General features: G+C 44.3%; 1 protein-coding gene across 1 annotated transcript; it reads left to right on the top strand.

Moving 5' to 3' along the window:
- Positions 1-10,267: 10,267 nt before the first annotated feature.
- MED10 (mediator complex subunit 10) lies at positions 10,268-15,948 on the top strand. Its single transcript, XM_012651852.1, has 4 exons — positions 10,268-10,490; positions 11,601-11,684; positions 13,096-13,198; positions 15,525-15,948. The coding sequence occupies exons 1-4, from the start codon at positions 10,369-10,371 to the stop codon at positions 15,621-15,623; spliced, it is 408 nt and encodes a 135-aa protein (XP_012507306.1). The 5' UTR covers positions 10,268-10,368; the 3' UTR covers positions 15,624-15,948.
- The last annotated feature ends 66 nt before the right edge of the window (positions 15,949-16,014 follow it).

The following is a 16,014-nucleotide window of genomic DNA, read 5'->3' as shown; positions in this document are numbered from 1 at the left end:
AATTCTCATAGCAACTCTAGGTGAGGGGTGGGCTCTTCATATCCCCAGTGCAGTGATGAGAAATCTGAGGCACAAGGAGAGGAAGTAACCAGCCCCAGCTCATACAGCTGTTAAGCGGCAGAGCTGGGATCTAAACTCAGAAAGTGAGCCTCCAGATCCCCCCTACGCCCATCACGCCATGCTGTCCTGCTAACGTTCCTAAAAATATCCACTTGCCTTTGTCTTTCACTCAATAGTTCTGAGATAAGCAGTCCATTTAGGAGGGGTGGCTCTGCTCCACCGGGCACTCCAAGACCCATGTTCCTTCTAATTCTTTGCTCCTCCATCCTCAAGGGCATCACTGTCTGATACAGTAGCTGCTGGTAATTTTAATTTTAACTAATTTAAATAAATTTAAAGACAATTAAAACTTCAGCTCCTAGTTGCACCAGCCACATTACAAGTGTCTAGTGGCTGTCCCATTGGGCAGCACAGATCTTAGAACATTCCCGTCATCTCAGAGGTTCTACTGGACAGTGCTGCGCTGGGGTATCGTCACCTGCCTGGTGGGAGCAGAGTCATTGTCACACCCAGGTCCAGCATGGAGAAGGTGGGCCTGATGACTTGCGTCCCAGTCCCAGAGCAGGCACACGTCATTCCTGCTCACATTCTAGTCCCAAGGCCACAGCTGACTTCAGGGAAGCCTGGGAAATGCAGCTGGGTGGCAGCCATGAGCTTGGCTTCAATTCCACGTCTATGGGAGGAGGCAGAGCGGGTTTCAGTGGGCTGCAGACAGCCTCTCTACAGGCATCTGCGGAAAGGTGCAGGCCACCGTTTCAGCTGCCTCCCGACCTCTCAGCAGGGAACAGGACCCAGGCAGTAAGCAAAATCTTTACCAAAATGCTGACACTTATATAACAGATGAGAGGGTGTGGAGAGGACTTCCAAGCAGAGGGAAGAAACCAGCAAAGGCTAAGAGGAGCAGCATGAGGGCCCAGCGAGGCTCTAGGGCAGGTCAGTGGAAAGGTGGCTTCAGGCCAGGGGGTGAGAATTGAGGATTCAGAGTTCGCTCTGGGGACTGGCAATTCTCAAAGGAGAAATGAGGGCTGGAGCTCAACTCCCTGGACTGACTATATTCAGACTACCCGTCCCACGCTTCCAAGACTGTTACCCCTCTTCCAGGGGCATATGCACCCACTCCTCTCTTCCTGCCCCACACGGGCTGGGTGATAGGGCAAGTACCCGGGCCATGTGAATGGGGTTGCACAGAGAGTAGGATTTTAAAAATCCCTGCTGTAGCTAGTTGGAAGATGTCAGGAGATTACAGGCTGAGGAATGACACAGTCGAATACATTTTTGGAAGAGCCTGTTTATGTACAAACAAGACAGCTTGGCTTTGTGCTTGTTGGGTATGAGCTGACAGAAGGGAATGGCATTTATCAAGTGCTGGGTGTTTTACACATGTGTAGGTGTGTGTCCTCTATTTCCAGGAGGAGAAAACAAAGGAACAAGGTGACGCTACAAATGGCCTGAAGTCGTGTGGCGAAGACATACAGGCTGTGTGTCTTCCTGGCCATACCTGAGCTCTGCTTGCAGATAGCCAGGAGGACACGAGGAACAGCATTTGGGGTTGTGGAGGCCCAGCGCCATCGTGAGTCCCTTGGTGGGAAAGTGTGATGAGTCTGGTTTCAAAGCTTGTCCCTTATGAATTAAGCAGAATGCATGCGGCATTTATTTATATCTTAAAAACACTCACCTTTTTGACTTAATAAGTTCGGTCAATTCATTATTTCTTATTGCAGAAGCAAAAATTCTCTCATCTGTTTGCTGTGGTAAGAATATGGTCTTTGAAGCCCAAAGGATGTAAGATCAGATGTCACCTCTACACCAACTAGTCATGTGGTCTTGGTAAAGTACTCACCCTTCTAAACTTCCATTTCCTCATGGAAAAACGGGGAGCAATCATACTTAGCCTGGAGGATTTTTAATAATTGCATTTAATAGATGTACAATATCTAGCACAATGCTTGGCTCTGAATAGGTGGTCAATAAATGGCCATTATTATTATTATCATTAACTGTCCTAGTGTGGCACCCATTAGAATGTGTCTCCCAGATCTCTGGCGGGAGTGGTGGAAGTGACCAAGGGCCCCATGCTCTAATTTGAAATCTCTTGCACTTCTTGCTTCCATGAGCTGCTCCCAGCCGATGACTTTGTGATGCAGGGAAACCAGGGCGTGTCCATTCCTGGGAGACCTGGGACTCTGCTGACGAGGGATTTTGTTTTGAGGGCTTCTCCGCGGCCTTACCAAACTCTCCTTAGCACTGTACTGCAGTCTAAGATGCTTCTAGCCTCTCTTTCTCCCTCCCTCCCTCCTTTCTTCTCTCAGAGTCAGACCTGCATCTTGTTCTGTTGGTTTTTCCAGCCTCTCTGGTTCCTTCCCCATTTTCTCTCATACGAATTTCTCCTAAAAAATAGTTCTTGCATGCTAAATCCTATCTTGGGATCTGCCTGTTAGAGGACATGGACTAGCAGCACAACTACAGCCACTTTCTAGAAGGTGAAGGATATGACCCTAGTTCTTGGGTCCTGGGCATTAACAGCCAGATCTTTGTTCAAAGTTGTATAGACCTTGATCATGTCCCTCTGAGCGTCCATCTTCCAAACTGAAGAGTTTTAATATATTAGTACTTAGTTTTCTGCAAAAAGCTGCTTTATATTTGCTTATTTCAGATGCTCTTTGCTGGACAGCTTCCTGGTTATCTGTCTGTCTTGATCAGAACCAGAGCAGGTGTTCCAGGTCCATGTGCACCACAATTTTCTGCAAGGTAAGACTTTGTTGTCTGGATTATCACAGTTGGAAGAGCATAGGGGAGCACAGCTCATTTCTCTTTGCAGTGTTTAAGACAAACTTAGACTTCAGCTGAACGTCATTAATTTTCAGAAAGGGCTGTGATCTCAGCACCTAGGCAATGTGCTGAAAGACCTAGAAGGGTGAAATTGCTATGGAGTCTCAAAAAGTTTGTATTTCTGTTTTTGTGTGTATGATTTGCAATTTTTGTATGATGTTTCACTTTATCCCTATTTATGTAATGTTATCCTGTCTTCTCCTTTGAACTTGTGAAAAGTTTTTAACAAAAACTTGATAATGAAAATCAACCACATACTTCCATTTGCCGACTAGTTCTCAGGACAGTCTGGAGGCTGGACTAGTGTCATTTCATCTTTTTGTTTTGTAAATCTTGGTCACATACGTTACACAGAATTCTAAGTAGAGATATAAATATTGCGTATAACATAAAAAAAAAGAAATTTTCCTGTTTCTCAATGCTTGTTAGTGTAAAAACATGATATAATTTCTACTTTTTAATGCATAAGTCAGGCACTCTCATTGATATGTGAACCTAATGGAATAAAGGGAAACCTAATTTATTTGCATATTCATATGCCAATGTGGCACTTGGGGAAAAACAGTATCAGCATCTTCCACCAGCTGGAATCATTCTGTCCCCCATTCTGTGTTTAGGGAAACAGTTTGGCTTCCATTTGACCATGTATGGTTTGAATTATAGTAGCTTCCTCTTAGGGTTACAATGAATAAATGGGATAATCCATATAATATGCTCAAAAATGTCAAATATTGTCATCAGTGTGATCATGACCATCATTATCATCATCATCATCATCAAAGCAACAGAATTGCAAATCTTCCCTTCTGCTGAACGACTAATGTGCTGAAAATCCCCAAAGTGGAAAGCAGAAGCCAGCTGTTCCACACTCTTAGTAGGATAGCTGCATTTTTTTTTAATTTAAGCTGAATCTGGTTCTTAGAATAAATTAGAATGAATAGCAAAAAATGCTCCAAATGGCATCGCTAAGGGCTTTAAGTGCTGATGGAGCAATAATACTGTGATTAAAAAAAAAAAACAAAAAAACAAAAAAAGAAAAGAAAAAGAAAAAATAACCTTCAGATTTCAAGGTCACAAAAAAAAGAAGTAAGGAAATGTCCCGGCAGCTGCAGTGGACTTCAGAGGGAAAACAAGGGGGCGGTCTACGGTGAGTGCGTTCTGCAGGCTTTGTGCACGCTGCTTCCTAACAGGCATCCTTGGACTTAGCGGGATTTTCCAGCCTAACTTCATTGACATTTGGACCCCTGGAGTGTTAAAATCTTAAAATCCTTCTTATAAACAAACCAACAGTATTTAGGATGTGAGATAAAGGGAAAGCAGCTACTACTTAGCTGTTTAGGGAGTAAAAGGGAGAATTTCAGTGTAGGTATAATTGGGCTTAAAATGGTTTGGTTTCAGCAGAGAACAATCGTCGCTGGACCAATAATTTGGGACAACAGGGAGATAAGTGCTTTAGAAATGCTTTGAAACTCCTGTGTACTCGGAGGACCTCAGTGGCTCCATTTGGGATGGTTTTAAATGTCAGATTTTAAAACCTTGGATTTCTGTTCTCACTCTAGCCACTGTGATGGGAGGCGAGGGGAGAGAGGAAGTTTATGGCTACGAAAAGGAGCTGATGAACAGTGACAAATCACAACAGTGTAGGACTAGCACCATAATTACGCTCCCATGGCCTGGTCCTGAGTTCACCATCCTGTGGTCACAACACAGACAGCGAGAAAGTGCTCGTGAGCCCCAGCGCAAGAGGAAGCGTGTCCCGGGTTGAGTTGTGTTCTCCCCAAAAAGATATGTTAGAGTCCTACCCCCGGGACCTCAGAACGTGACCTTATTTAGAGACAGCATCCTCATAGAAGAAATTCAGCTAAAACGAGGTCATTATGGGTGGGCCCTAATCCAGTCCGGCTGGTGTCCTTAAAAAGGGGGGAATTCGGACAGAGACGCGCTCGCAGGGAGAGCCTCGTGTGAAGACAGAGGCCGAGATGGAGCGATCTGTCAGTAACCATCAGAAGCCGGGAGACAGGCCTGCACCGATTCTCCGATTCTCCCCCAGGGCCTCAGAAGAAACCAACCCTGCCAACACTTTGAGCTCAGACTGATCAATGTTTGCTGCTGTGGTATTTTGTTACGACAGCCCTCGGGAACCGACAAGAGCGCTGCGGTGACAACAGACACAAGGAGCCGATCACCGCGACAGAGAGCGTGAGGGGTCTTTGCATGCGGCCTTTGCTTTCCTTAGGAACCAGCCTGGTCACAGGCCCTATATCCACGACAGGAGCCAGCAGAGACAGCCCCAGTCCCGAGAAGAAACCGGAGGGGGGGGCGGTGGGGCCGCGGGATGAACCGCAGGAGCATCCATTGCTCCGCATCTTCTGGAAAGTGGGGCGCAGGCTTAGCCCACAGAGAAGAACGACTTCCCAGAAGGCACAGCCACAGAAGCAAGACAGGCAACCTTTGGTTTCTTTCTGCCACTCTGTCTCCTTTTTCCTCAGCCTTCAGATAATCCCAAACTGTTTACTGAGCTAGTTCACATGTGTTTGAAACTGTGGGGCATGTGCAAGAGTGGATTCCTGTCCTCAAAATGCTTAAAATATAGCTGGGAAGCTAAGGCATAAAATACTCAAGAATGTTAATGACATTTCAGGAGGCTCAGTGGAGGAGGTTCAAAGTCAGAAAGGCAGGCACGAGGAGGCCCCGGGTGAGAGCTGAGCGCTGCTACCTCGGGCTTTGCTCCAGCCGGCGTCCCTTCTGCAGCAGAGAACACCCAGGGTGACGATGAAGACTCTGGCTGTGTTCATGACTTCAGTGAAAATATTCCTGAAGTTTCATTATTGAGCCGGATGCCTTCTATACATTTTTGGTAGCTATCCTTTATCGAGTTTAGAAAGTTCCTTTCTATTCTTAGTTTTCTCAGATGTTTCTTTTTTAAAAAATATCATGATTCGGGCTGAATTTTATCAAATGTCTATTTAAAAAAATCTACTTATGTTTTTTTCTCCTTTAACCCTTAATAAACTTAGTTATATTAATAGATTTTATGAAATTTAATCATTCATGCACTCTTAGGACAAGCCCAATGGATCATTTTTTCCCCAATGTGATGTGTGCCAGGTTGCATTTTTCAAAAACAGCTTCAGTGAGATCTCACCTGCCTGTCCAGCAACAGTACTTCTTACTTCTTGCACTGGGTGGTCAGGCTTATGTCCCCTCCCTGGGAATCCTCGAGCTCTGGCTATGGTGGGACTCCGAAGTGAGGTCGCAGAGGTGGTGCTACTCCCACCTGGTTCCCCTGAGCTCTGTGCTCTCGGCACCCAGGCACTGCGAGCGAGAAGCCCCCAAATCCCACAGAGACACCCATGTGGAGGGGAACTGTGGTCCCAGCTGAATGAGCCATCCTGAAATTAGGTCCTTCAGTCTCCAGCGAAGCCACCCAGCTAATGTGACAGGAAGCAGAGATAAGCTGTGAATGCCGCACACAGCCACATCAAGTATTTATGAGTAAAATGAAGGACTGGGGTTGTTTTAAGCCACTAAGCTTTGGAGAGGTTTGTTACGAAGCAATAGACACCCAATAGATGATAATAAATTCAATTTGCTAATATTTTATTTAGGATTTTTGTATCTACTTTCATAAGGAAGATTGTCCTATATTTTCTTTTCTTGTACTGCCCTTGTTGCCTGATTTTCTTACCAAAGTTATACTACTCTTTAGAAATGAGCTAGGATGTATTTCTTCTTTTTGCAGTGTCTGAAATTAGGTAAGTTTGAAATTATTTGTTCTTTAATATTTGATTTAAAATAAAACTAGTGTAAAAAGCTGTCATCTTTTCTTTCTTTGATAGAGATTTTTGCCTACTAGCCAGTTTATTAAAAGGTTGGGATCTATTCTGATTTCTTACTTTTCTTAAGTTAATTTTTGATAGTTTCCTAGAAAATTGTTTACATCCTCCAAGCTTTCAAAGTTATGAACATATAAGTTTCACTGTAACTGAATTACTTTCCCTCACTCATTTATAACATTGTTTATTTCCTCTTCTCTGTCTCCTTCCCTGATGAGACTTGCAAGAAACATATCTATTTGATTCATTTTTCAACAATCAGCTTTTATTTATTGTTCATCTTTGTAGCTTCTAACGCAACTAGAAAGAAAACTAATGAAATAGTTTTCATTAGTACGTGTCTTTGCCTTTATCACGCCTTTCTATGTTGTTTATGTATTTTTGGTGCACATGATTTCTCTGATTTCTCTCTGAAATTTTTTTTTGTTTTTGCTTTTTGAGTTGAAACCTCAGCTTATTATTTCCAGGAGCTACCTTTCCTCAAAGTATCACTTCAGAAGCAAAGCAGACGTTTGATAAGAAGGTCTTGTCACTTAATTCCAAATACTTTCCAATTTTCCTGTTAACTAGGATGACCTTATAACGTATCAACCAAGCTGGGACAAGTTTGGTAGTGAATGGAAGCTAGTGATTTTAATAATTACACTGGGAGAACAGACATAAATTGGATCTTCTCTATACAAACTCATTAGCTATTTAAAGAGTGTATTTTGATTTTCAAATGCGTGCGTGTGTGTGTAGAAAGTGAATAAATATATAGATTTCTACTATAAATAGATTGACATCAGAAAGTCCGGTCTATCTGATAGAATTTGGATTTTTTAAAACTTTCTTCACAGTTTAGTAAATGGTCAAGTTTTTACAAATATTTCCTATGTGCTTGGAAACAATTTGTTCTTCAGAGTTTACTGTTTCTCATAAATCACAATTATTGATCACATATTCAAAGCTTCTATATTCTTCATATATATTTGGGTCCACTGGATTTATTGTTTTCTGTTAGAGGTAGTCCAATCTCCTGCTATGATTATGGATTTTGAATTTTTCCTCACAATTTCCCAACTTTTGCACTAGATAACCATGGGACTGTGTTGTCAGTGGCTTGTAGTAGACCATCTTGGTTGATTGTCATTTGAAAAGTCTTTTTATGTTCCCATTCATTTTTATACACTTTACCAACTTTCCTTTGGTTGCCTGCCATATCTTTCTCTATCCTGTCCCTTCATTTTCAACTTTTCTGCATGTTTGTTTGGATGTGCCTTTGAAAAGACACACAGCTAGATGAAAACAACAACAGCAAAACGAAGCACTCCCAATCTGCCTCCAATCTGAGCGAATCTATCTTTTAAACTAATAGTTCAATCTGTTTACATTTATTGTGATCACCAACATATTTGTCTTTTTAGTGATAGACAAGCATATTTAATGACGGGAAACACAGTTCATGATATATTTTTATTTGACAAATAATGCCTATATTTATGGAGTACAATGTGAGGTTTCATGTATACATTGTGAAATGATTAAATCAAAGTAATTAACAGATCCACGACCTCAAATAATTATTGTTTCTTTTTGGTGAGAATGTATAAAATCTATTATTTTAGCAATTTGAAATATATAATACTTTATTTTTAACTATAGTCACCATGTTGTGCAACAGATTACTAAAACTTATTCCTCCTGTCTAACTGAAACTTTGTACCCTTTGACCAACATTTTCTTTCTGTTCCATCTGCCCTCAGCCTCTGGTGACTACCCTTCTACTCTCTACCTCTATGAGTTCAACTTTTTTAGATTGCACATATAAGTGACATCATGTAGTATTTGTCTTCCTGTGTCTAGCCCATTTCACTTAGCTAATGTCCTTTAGTTCCATCCATGTTGCTGAGAATGGTAGGATTTAGTTTTTCTTTGCTACTGAATAGTATTCTATTCGTGTATATACCACATTTTCTTTACCCATTCATTCATCAGTGGATACTTACGTTGCTTCCACAACTCGGCTATTGTGAATAATGCTGCAATGAACACGAAAGTGCATATGTCTCTTCAACATGCTGATTTCAAATCCTTTCAATATACCCAGGAGTAGGAGTGCTGGATTATATGGTAATATTTTTTTTTTTTTTTTGAGACAGAGTCTCACTGTGTTGCCTGGGCTAGAGTGCCGTGGCGTCAGCCTAGCTCACACCAACCTCAAACTCCTGGGCTCAAGCGATCCTCCTGCCTCAGCCTCCCGAGTAGCTGGGATTACAGACATGTGCCACCATGCCCGGCTAATTTTTTCTATATATTTTTAGTTGTCCAATTAATTTCTTTCTATTTTTAGTAGAGACGGGGTCTCGCTCTTGCTCCGGCTGGTTTCGAACTCCTGAGCTCAAACAATCCGCCCGCTTCGGCCTCCCAGAGAGCTAGGATTACAGGCGTGAGCCATCGCGCCCGGCCTATATGGTAATTTTATTTCTAGAGTTTTGTAGAAACTTCATCCTATTTTTCATAATGGCTGTACTAATTTACATTCCCACCAACAGTGTGCAAGAATTCCCTTTTCTCCACATCCTGGCCAACACGTATCTTTGGTCTTTTTGATGATAGCCGTTCTAACAGGTGTGAGATGATAACTCATTGTGGTTTTAATTTTCATTTCCCTGATGATTAGTCATTTTGAGCATTTTTTCATATATCTATTGACCATTTTTATGTCGTCTTTTGACAAATGTCTGTTCAGATCCTTTGCCCATTTAAAAATTGGGCTGTTCTATTGCTATTGAGCCGTCTTTATTTCTTTTATTTTGTGCTTTTTATTTTCCATGCTCGTTCTTTGCTTCTTTTACTCCTTCCATTTCTTGCCATCTATTGAATTGATTGTGTTTTATTAATATTTATTCCCTTTCCCCTCTCTACTAGTTTGGGAATTATATATTCCAGTAAAGATATACCCTTAATTTTTAAAAATAAATACTTCTCAAAGCCTAGGTTCCATTGATATCAATCCTTCTTTCTTGGGAAATTGAGAAGGACTGTTAACCTCATATCCTACCTCTCTGCAATTTTTTTTTTTTTTGTCAAGTATTTCATTTCCACCTTGTTCTAAAATTTTCCCTGACGTGAACTGTTGTTAAATTCAGAAGACGCTATTTTGCCAGAGTTGGCCGAGGAGGCTCCGCCTAGGAGGGCGGCAGGGATGAGGACGAGGCTTGGAAGCAAGAGTCAGAGCAGGTGGCGGCTCATCACGTGCAGGGGGAAAGAAGAGGGGCCAGAGCTGACCTCAAGATTCCAGGGAGACTGCCTCTGGATTTTTGTCTAAGTGGGTGTTGTTTGAAGACGCTGCATTGAGGGGAGTCTTCAACTTTTCCCAAGGCCCAGACACCTCTGATGGACTGGCAGCAGTTATCAGAGTACAAGGAGGCATCAACGGCTACACGAGCCCGGCCCGGGCACTCAGGCCCCGCCCCAGCTCCAGTCCCCGCCCCAGCACCGGTTCCGCCCCACAAGAAGCCCCGCCCCAGCGCCAGGCCCTGCCCCAGACGGCCGTCCACCGGAAGTGGTATCTGCCCAGGCGGAAGCAGGAAGTGGGAGAGCAGAGCTGAACTCGCGGGGGTGGTGGTTGCTACTGTGAGGGGCTCGTCGGGCTGGGGCGATGGCGGAGAAGTTTGACCACCTGGAGGAGCACTTGGAGAAGTTCGTGGAGAACATTCGGCAGCTTGGCATCATCGTCAGTGACTTCCAGCCTAGCAGCCAGGCCGGGCTCAACCAGAAGCTGTGAGTGTTGGCCGGAGGCAAGCGGCGTCTTTCCCGGGGCGGGCCGGGCGGCGTGTGCTGGGGACCGGGGAGCGGGGTTGGGGAGCCACGGCCGGCCTGAGCCGCGGCCCTGCTCCGTCCGCCTCTGGGTCGGGTCCGGGAGTCCGCCTTCGTGGGGGCCGCCTTGCTGGCTGTGTTCGGGGCTGGGCCCTCCGCTGCCGCCTGTTGCCACCCCGCTGTCTTTTCATTTTTCCTTGCAGGCACCATTTCTTGAGAGCCCATTTGGAAACGTAGTCAAGGCCAGACGATACAGTTTCCATTTCTGGGGCTCCATCAAGGGAATAATGCTTTCTATTCTAGCCCTGCCAGTAGTTCATCTTGGAGCCCTTCTGGGGAGGTCTGTCCTTGTCCCCAGAGGGGAGGCAGGCTCACAGCAAGTGCACTGAAGTAGGCTGCAGGAGGGTGAGGCTTCGAAGCTACCTTCTGTATAGGCCTGACTGGGAAAGAATTAGGGCGTGAAGTGGGGTGAGAAAGGCCGCAGAACCCTTAGTGTTTTGGGGCAACAGCCTTGGTCATGGTACTAGGCCCTGGGTTGAAGGGAAGGCAAACACGCAAATAACAGGCCCTAGAGAAGGGCTCACTGCTTTATACCGGGCACAGGCATACAAATAATTACAACCTGGGGTTCCATACCCAGTGCTCTGGGGGTAGCCAGGACCCTGGGCCAGCGCGGTGATGTAGGAAGGCTCCAGAGGGGAGCTGAAGTTAAACTAGGCAGGAGGCTTCCTTTTCCTCAGACTTTGAGTATATATAGCTCCCTGCCCCATGTGTGTGCTGAAACCACGCAACGGGGTTATGGTTTTTGAGAGAAAGTTCATAATTTTTCATCAGTGTCTCAAAAGGGTTGGTCCCCACCCCCCTTACTGGCAATTTGTAGTTTAGGAAAATAACAAATATTTAAGGGTCTTCTGTAACTCTCAGTGTATCATCGCGATCAAAGAGGTGTGAGCCGTGTGTGACGTGTGGATGTGTAAGGACTGTGTGAGCCCTGGTTGGCTGGGTGGTTCTGTGAGTGGCGCTTCTGCTGTCGTGTGCATTAACCAAGTGCCTCTGTTTTTGCCTTTTCCCCAGGAATTTTATTGTTACTGGCTTGCAGGATATTGATAAGTGCAGACAGCAACTTCATGATATCACTGTGCCTTTAGAAGTGTTTGAGTAAGTATCACTCTTGATATTCATCTCGGGTATAAATCTTGTGTGGTTGTGGTATTAATGACTGCTTCCGCCACTCACTGACATTGAGTCCTTGCTGTGTGGTAGGCATAGCCAAGATGCTGGGCATATGCCAGTGAAAAAAATGGCCAAAAATACTTGCCGTCATGGAATTTACGTTTTAATTGGATTAAAAAATTAAAAAGAAAATCTCCTTAATGTATTATTGAAAAAAGTTACATGTAAATAAAAGTTTATTAAATATATGAAAAACATCATAGGCTCTCAAAGTCCTGCTTAGACTAAGGAACAACCACATAACTTCCATTTTTCCTTAAGAGGTAAAAAGTTGTGTAGGCAATACTATAAATTAAAAAAAAAAATCACAACCAGAAACAACCTGAAAAGTAATCTGGTCTCGAGTGCTATAGGATTACAGGCATGAGCCACCACGCCCCGCCCTTAATTGCATCTTTAATCTGAAGTGATTATGTATTTTTTTTGCCTAAGTAAAACTAAATTGAATTTAGTTGATGTTTTTTTAAGTTTTTTATAATGAATAATTCAGTTTACTTGAATGATATGGATTTCCTCAGGGTACAGAAATAGGGAGGTGGTCCACTCTTGGTGAAAATTAGATACTGAGCTAGACAGTTGCTTAATTAAATCTTCAGGATAACAAAGATATTTTGGGAGAAAGTGTTAAATTTCAAGAAACAGGTTTATACTTTTTAGAAATTATTGGACAGAATTTCTGTTGTATTTAAGTTACTTAGTTGTGTTTAGTAAAGTGGTATATCAGCTCCCCCCACCCCCCCACCTCATTTTTTTTTTTTTTTAAAGCAATGGAACAATTTGTAAAATAATGTTGGGGCAGCCCAGGGCGGGGACTCTGAATGCTTATAGCTCTACTCCCCCCACTCCCCGGGAGCTCCTTCACAGAGGCTGCGTCTTGGCTGGGCTGCCCTGTGGCAACCGGGCCTGAACCCCTGAACTGTGTTTAATTTCCCTTTTGTCAAGCGCTGCCTTACCTTATAGGTTGTTGTAAGGATCAAAAAGATAACAGCATGAAAGCATTTTGAAAAATACAAATGCTGAGTAAGTGTAGAGTGGTATGGCTTGTGAAGCTTGCTTGAGTTTATAAGCGATCATTACTTGATTTCATGAGCTATTCATGTTAGAATTTATATGAGATCAAATTATCAGTACTTGTTTAAATGAGGGAATCTTAATTCCCTTGGTTCCTGGACTCAGTTTTGTCTAAACAAGGCCATGTGCAGTTATCTATAGCTGACTGTTTTTTCTTTTCGAAGCCTCTTCCCAGAAGATTAACTTTTTTTTGCATAGCTCTCAGAAAACTGTGAAAATAGGTATCACTTGTGAGAATGCTAATTGAGATGTTTCCTGTATCCAGATATATAGATCAAGGTCGAAACCCCCAGCTCTACACCAAAGAGTGCCTGGAGAGGGCCCTGGCTAAAAATGAGCAAGTGAAAGGCAAGATCGACACGATGAAGGTGAGACGTTGAGCAGAAATGGTGTCGGAACGTGCGCTGGAAAGAGGCCTGCTCAGCGAAACCCGCTTGAGACTTGGTCATTCTTTCCCGTGTTCGGTAGAACATCGGCTGTTTGATAACATTACCAATTGAGATTGCTGGATTATGTAATAGGCAGTAGGTAAAGTTGGATATACCTGAGCCGTGTGGTAGCATAAAGGACAAACGGGTAATCTTTTAAGAAAATCCAGGTTAATTCTTGCAACTGGTAGTTGTCACTGGCTGGCTGTGATTGTTCTCATTGTTAAGGCTTTGGTACCTCAAGTTTGCACTTTGATCACACGGGGTTTCCTGTTAGCTTCCGTGTTGAGTCCCTCTGTTGAGGCTTTCCCTACAATCATGGTTCTTTGGTTTGCAGGATTCTTGAGTCTTGATTTTCTTCTCTTTCTCCAGCTTCTGACCTGCAAACTCGGTTTTACTGTATCCACTACCATGAAATTCTCCAGAGAACTTACCGTTTCTCCTTGCCTTGATGAGATTTAGAGACCTCTCTGCATCTTGAACATGAAATATATGATTTTTTTCTTACTTAAATTCACTCAAATATGGTTCACCTTGGCGTTTTGTTTCTTTATTTGGGTTTCAGTGGCCTCTTGTCTTCCTTGGTGCGGTGCAGCTGTGCCTGCAGCACGCAGCCCTGCCTGCCTCTCCTGCCTGCTCGCGGCCCTTGCCCCTTCCTCATCCTTGCTGGCCAGGTGTCTGTTTCTGGAATATACCCGGCCCCTTTCCTTTGCGTTCTTCTCCTGCTGTCTCCTCTGCCTGGAACTCTTCCATGTTCTCTTTGCACAGCTGACTCTGTCCTCTCGTCTCAGCTGATTTCGCCTCCTTAGGCCTTTTCTACCAGCCTTTTCTAAAGTTTCTTCCCTTGAGAGCATGGGTCAGGATTCACCATTTTATTTCTTTTTCTCTATTTGTTCTGTCCCCTCCACCAGCTGCTTAAGTGCCAGGATTGCAGGGCACCGAGTGTTCTGTTCCCACTGATGCCTGGTGCCCGCCTGGTGCCGGACTGGCACAGTTGTGCTCAGGTGTGTCTGCTGCGTGCAGGTGGGCATGGTCGCAGGGTAGCCTCTTGGCACTCAGAGGGTGCTCTCGGCGAGGGGAGGAGCTCTGTTGGGAGACCTGCATGGTCACATGCAGGTCAGAGAGACCCGGAGTTTCATCCGGGTGATCCTATACTGGTGGTAAATAGCACGACCTGGAAATGTGTTTTGTTGTAGTTGATTTGTGTGGCGCCCGCAACTTCATCTCCCTTTTGTTAGTTTGCGACCGAGGAGTTGTCGAACTCAGCCTCACCTTCAGAACCTAATGGAGCTTTCTGTCAATAGCGGGTTGTGAAGGTTTTGATCATTTTGTTCCTCTCGGCAAAGACGAGTGAGAGTTGTGTTGTCCAGCAGACACGGCTCTGTCTGCACACAGCTGCTGGGCCACGAGGGTGGTGGCTGCGGTCAGGCTGCTGCCTTTGGGCAGGGCAGACACGTCCTGGCGGCGGCGCCCCAGCAGCTGTGCAGTTTCTCTTCCATCGGCATCTGTTGCCACTCCTGTCAGGGTCGTGTCCTCTCATCTGAGGTCTGTGAAAGTCTCAAGTCTGCTCTGTGGCCTTCCTTTCTCAGTGGGTCATGTATTTAAACTTCCCAAAGTTATATTTTAAATAGTTATTGTAGTGCTAGAGTGAACAGCCCCTTTGAAAATTTATTTTTAAATGATGTATGTTTTTATGTTTTTGCCCATAGTGCTGCTTTTTAGTATAGCTTATAAGAGATGCTGGAGGATCTTTCATGCTTTTATGATCGTATTAAATGTTATGCTGTTGAGTAGGATCAGGAAGCTGCAGCATTTGGAATAGATAATATGTTCCCAGGTGTGTGGAAAGCTTTTCATTGAGCTGTTTGCACACAGTGAGTTTGATGTGGTTCAAGTTAATAATTGCTTAATTAAATATTATTTGAAGATTCCTGTTATGTGTGCTGTCTGCAAAAATCATTTCCACCTGTGTGGCTGGCTTCCTCCAAGAGTGCTCTTTCTTCTAATTTGAGCAAGAGGGAAATGTGTTATTTGAACACGTAGTCCTCTTGGAGGTAGTTGCGAGTGTACCTTTAGCAGGGTTGCCAATGCTCGTCCACGACTGGCCTGCCATGTGGTCTATGCGGGCAGCTCCTGGGGAGGGATGTCTGGCGTTTGTCCTTTAGGAGTTTGAGAGCTCCATGCAGGGGGTGGTGTGTGGTCTTGAACTTGGACAATGGGCTGCAAGCAAACAAAGATATCTGGCGTTGTATCTTTTTCTTTGTAGAAATTTAAAAGCTTGTTGATTCAAGAACTTTCTAAAGTATTTCCGGAAGACATGGCTAAGTATCGAAGCATCAGGGGGGAGGACCACCCGCCTTCCTAAGTGCTCATCCCTCTGTGAAGATCCCACCGAGCCCTCTTTGAGTCGCTGTGACCGTGAGTGCCGACGCCCGCTGCCTTCCTGCTGACTCGGGACTGGGCCTGGACCCGTCCCTCAGCCCCTCCGTCCTGTCGTTTGACCTGGGGATGGCAGGGCTGGAGAAGGAGCAGGAGCTGTGCCCCACCGACCCGGCTGTGCGCCTGTCATTGTCCAGCCTTCAGACTGGTGACTGCGGACACTGGGACGATCCGTTCTGTTCTCTGAGGAGCCAGGGCAGGAAAACAGTCTTGGAAATAACTAAATTGATTGGCAAATTAAAAATTTTAAAAATTCGACCTAATATTTTTTGTTTTATGTACTCCTTCTGTTCCATTTTATTATGGTGTGAGAAAGC

Source organism: Propithecus coquereli, unplaced genomic scaffold, assembly GCF_000956105.1.
Source record: "Propithecus coquereli isolate 6110/MARCELLA unplaced genomic scaffold, Pcoq_1.0 Scaffold371, whole genome shotgun sequence".
Classification (NCBI taxonomy): Eukaryota; Metazoa; Chordata; class Mammalia; order Primates; family Indriidae; genus Propithecus; species Propithecus coquereli.
The sequence above is the reverse complement of the archived record's forward strand: the minus strand, read 5'-3'. Positions and strand labels throughout refer to the sequence as shown.

Coding starts and splice junctions, on each gene's coding strand:
- MED10 (XM_012651852.1), top strand. CDS start 10,369: ATGGCGGAGAAGTTTGACCACCTGGAGGAGCACTTGGAGAAGTTCGTG. Junction 11,685..13,095: donor GTGCCTTTAGAAGTGTTTGA/GTAAGTATCACT, acceptor TCCTGTATCCAG/ATATATAGATCAAGGTCGAA. Junction 13,199..15,524: donor GCAAGATCGACACGATGAAG/GTGAGACGTTGA, acceptor TTTTCTTTGTAG/AAATTTAAAAGCTTGTTGAT.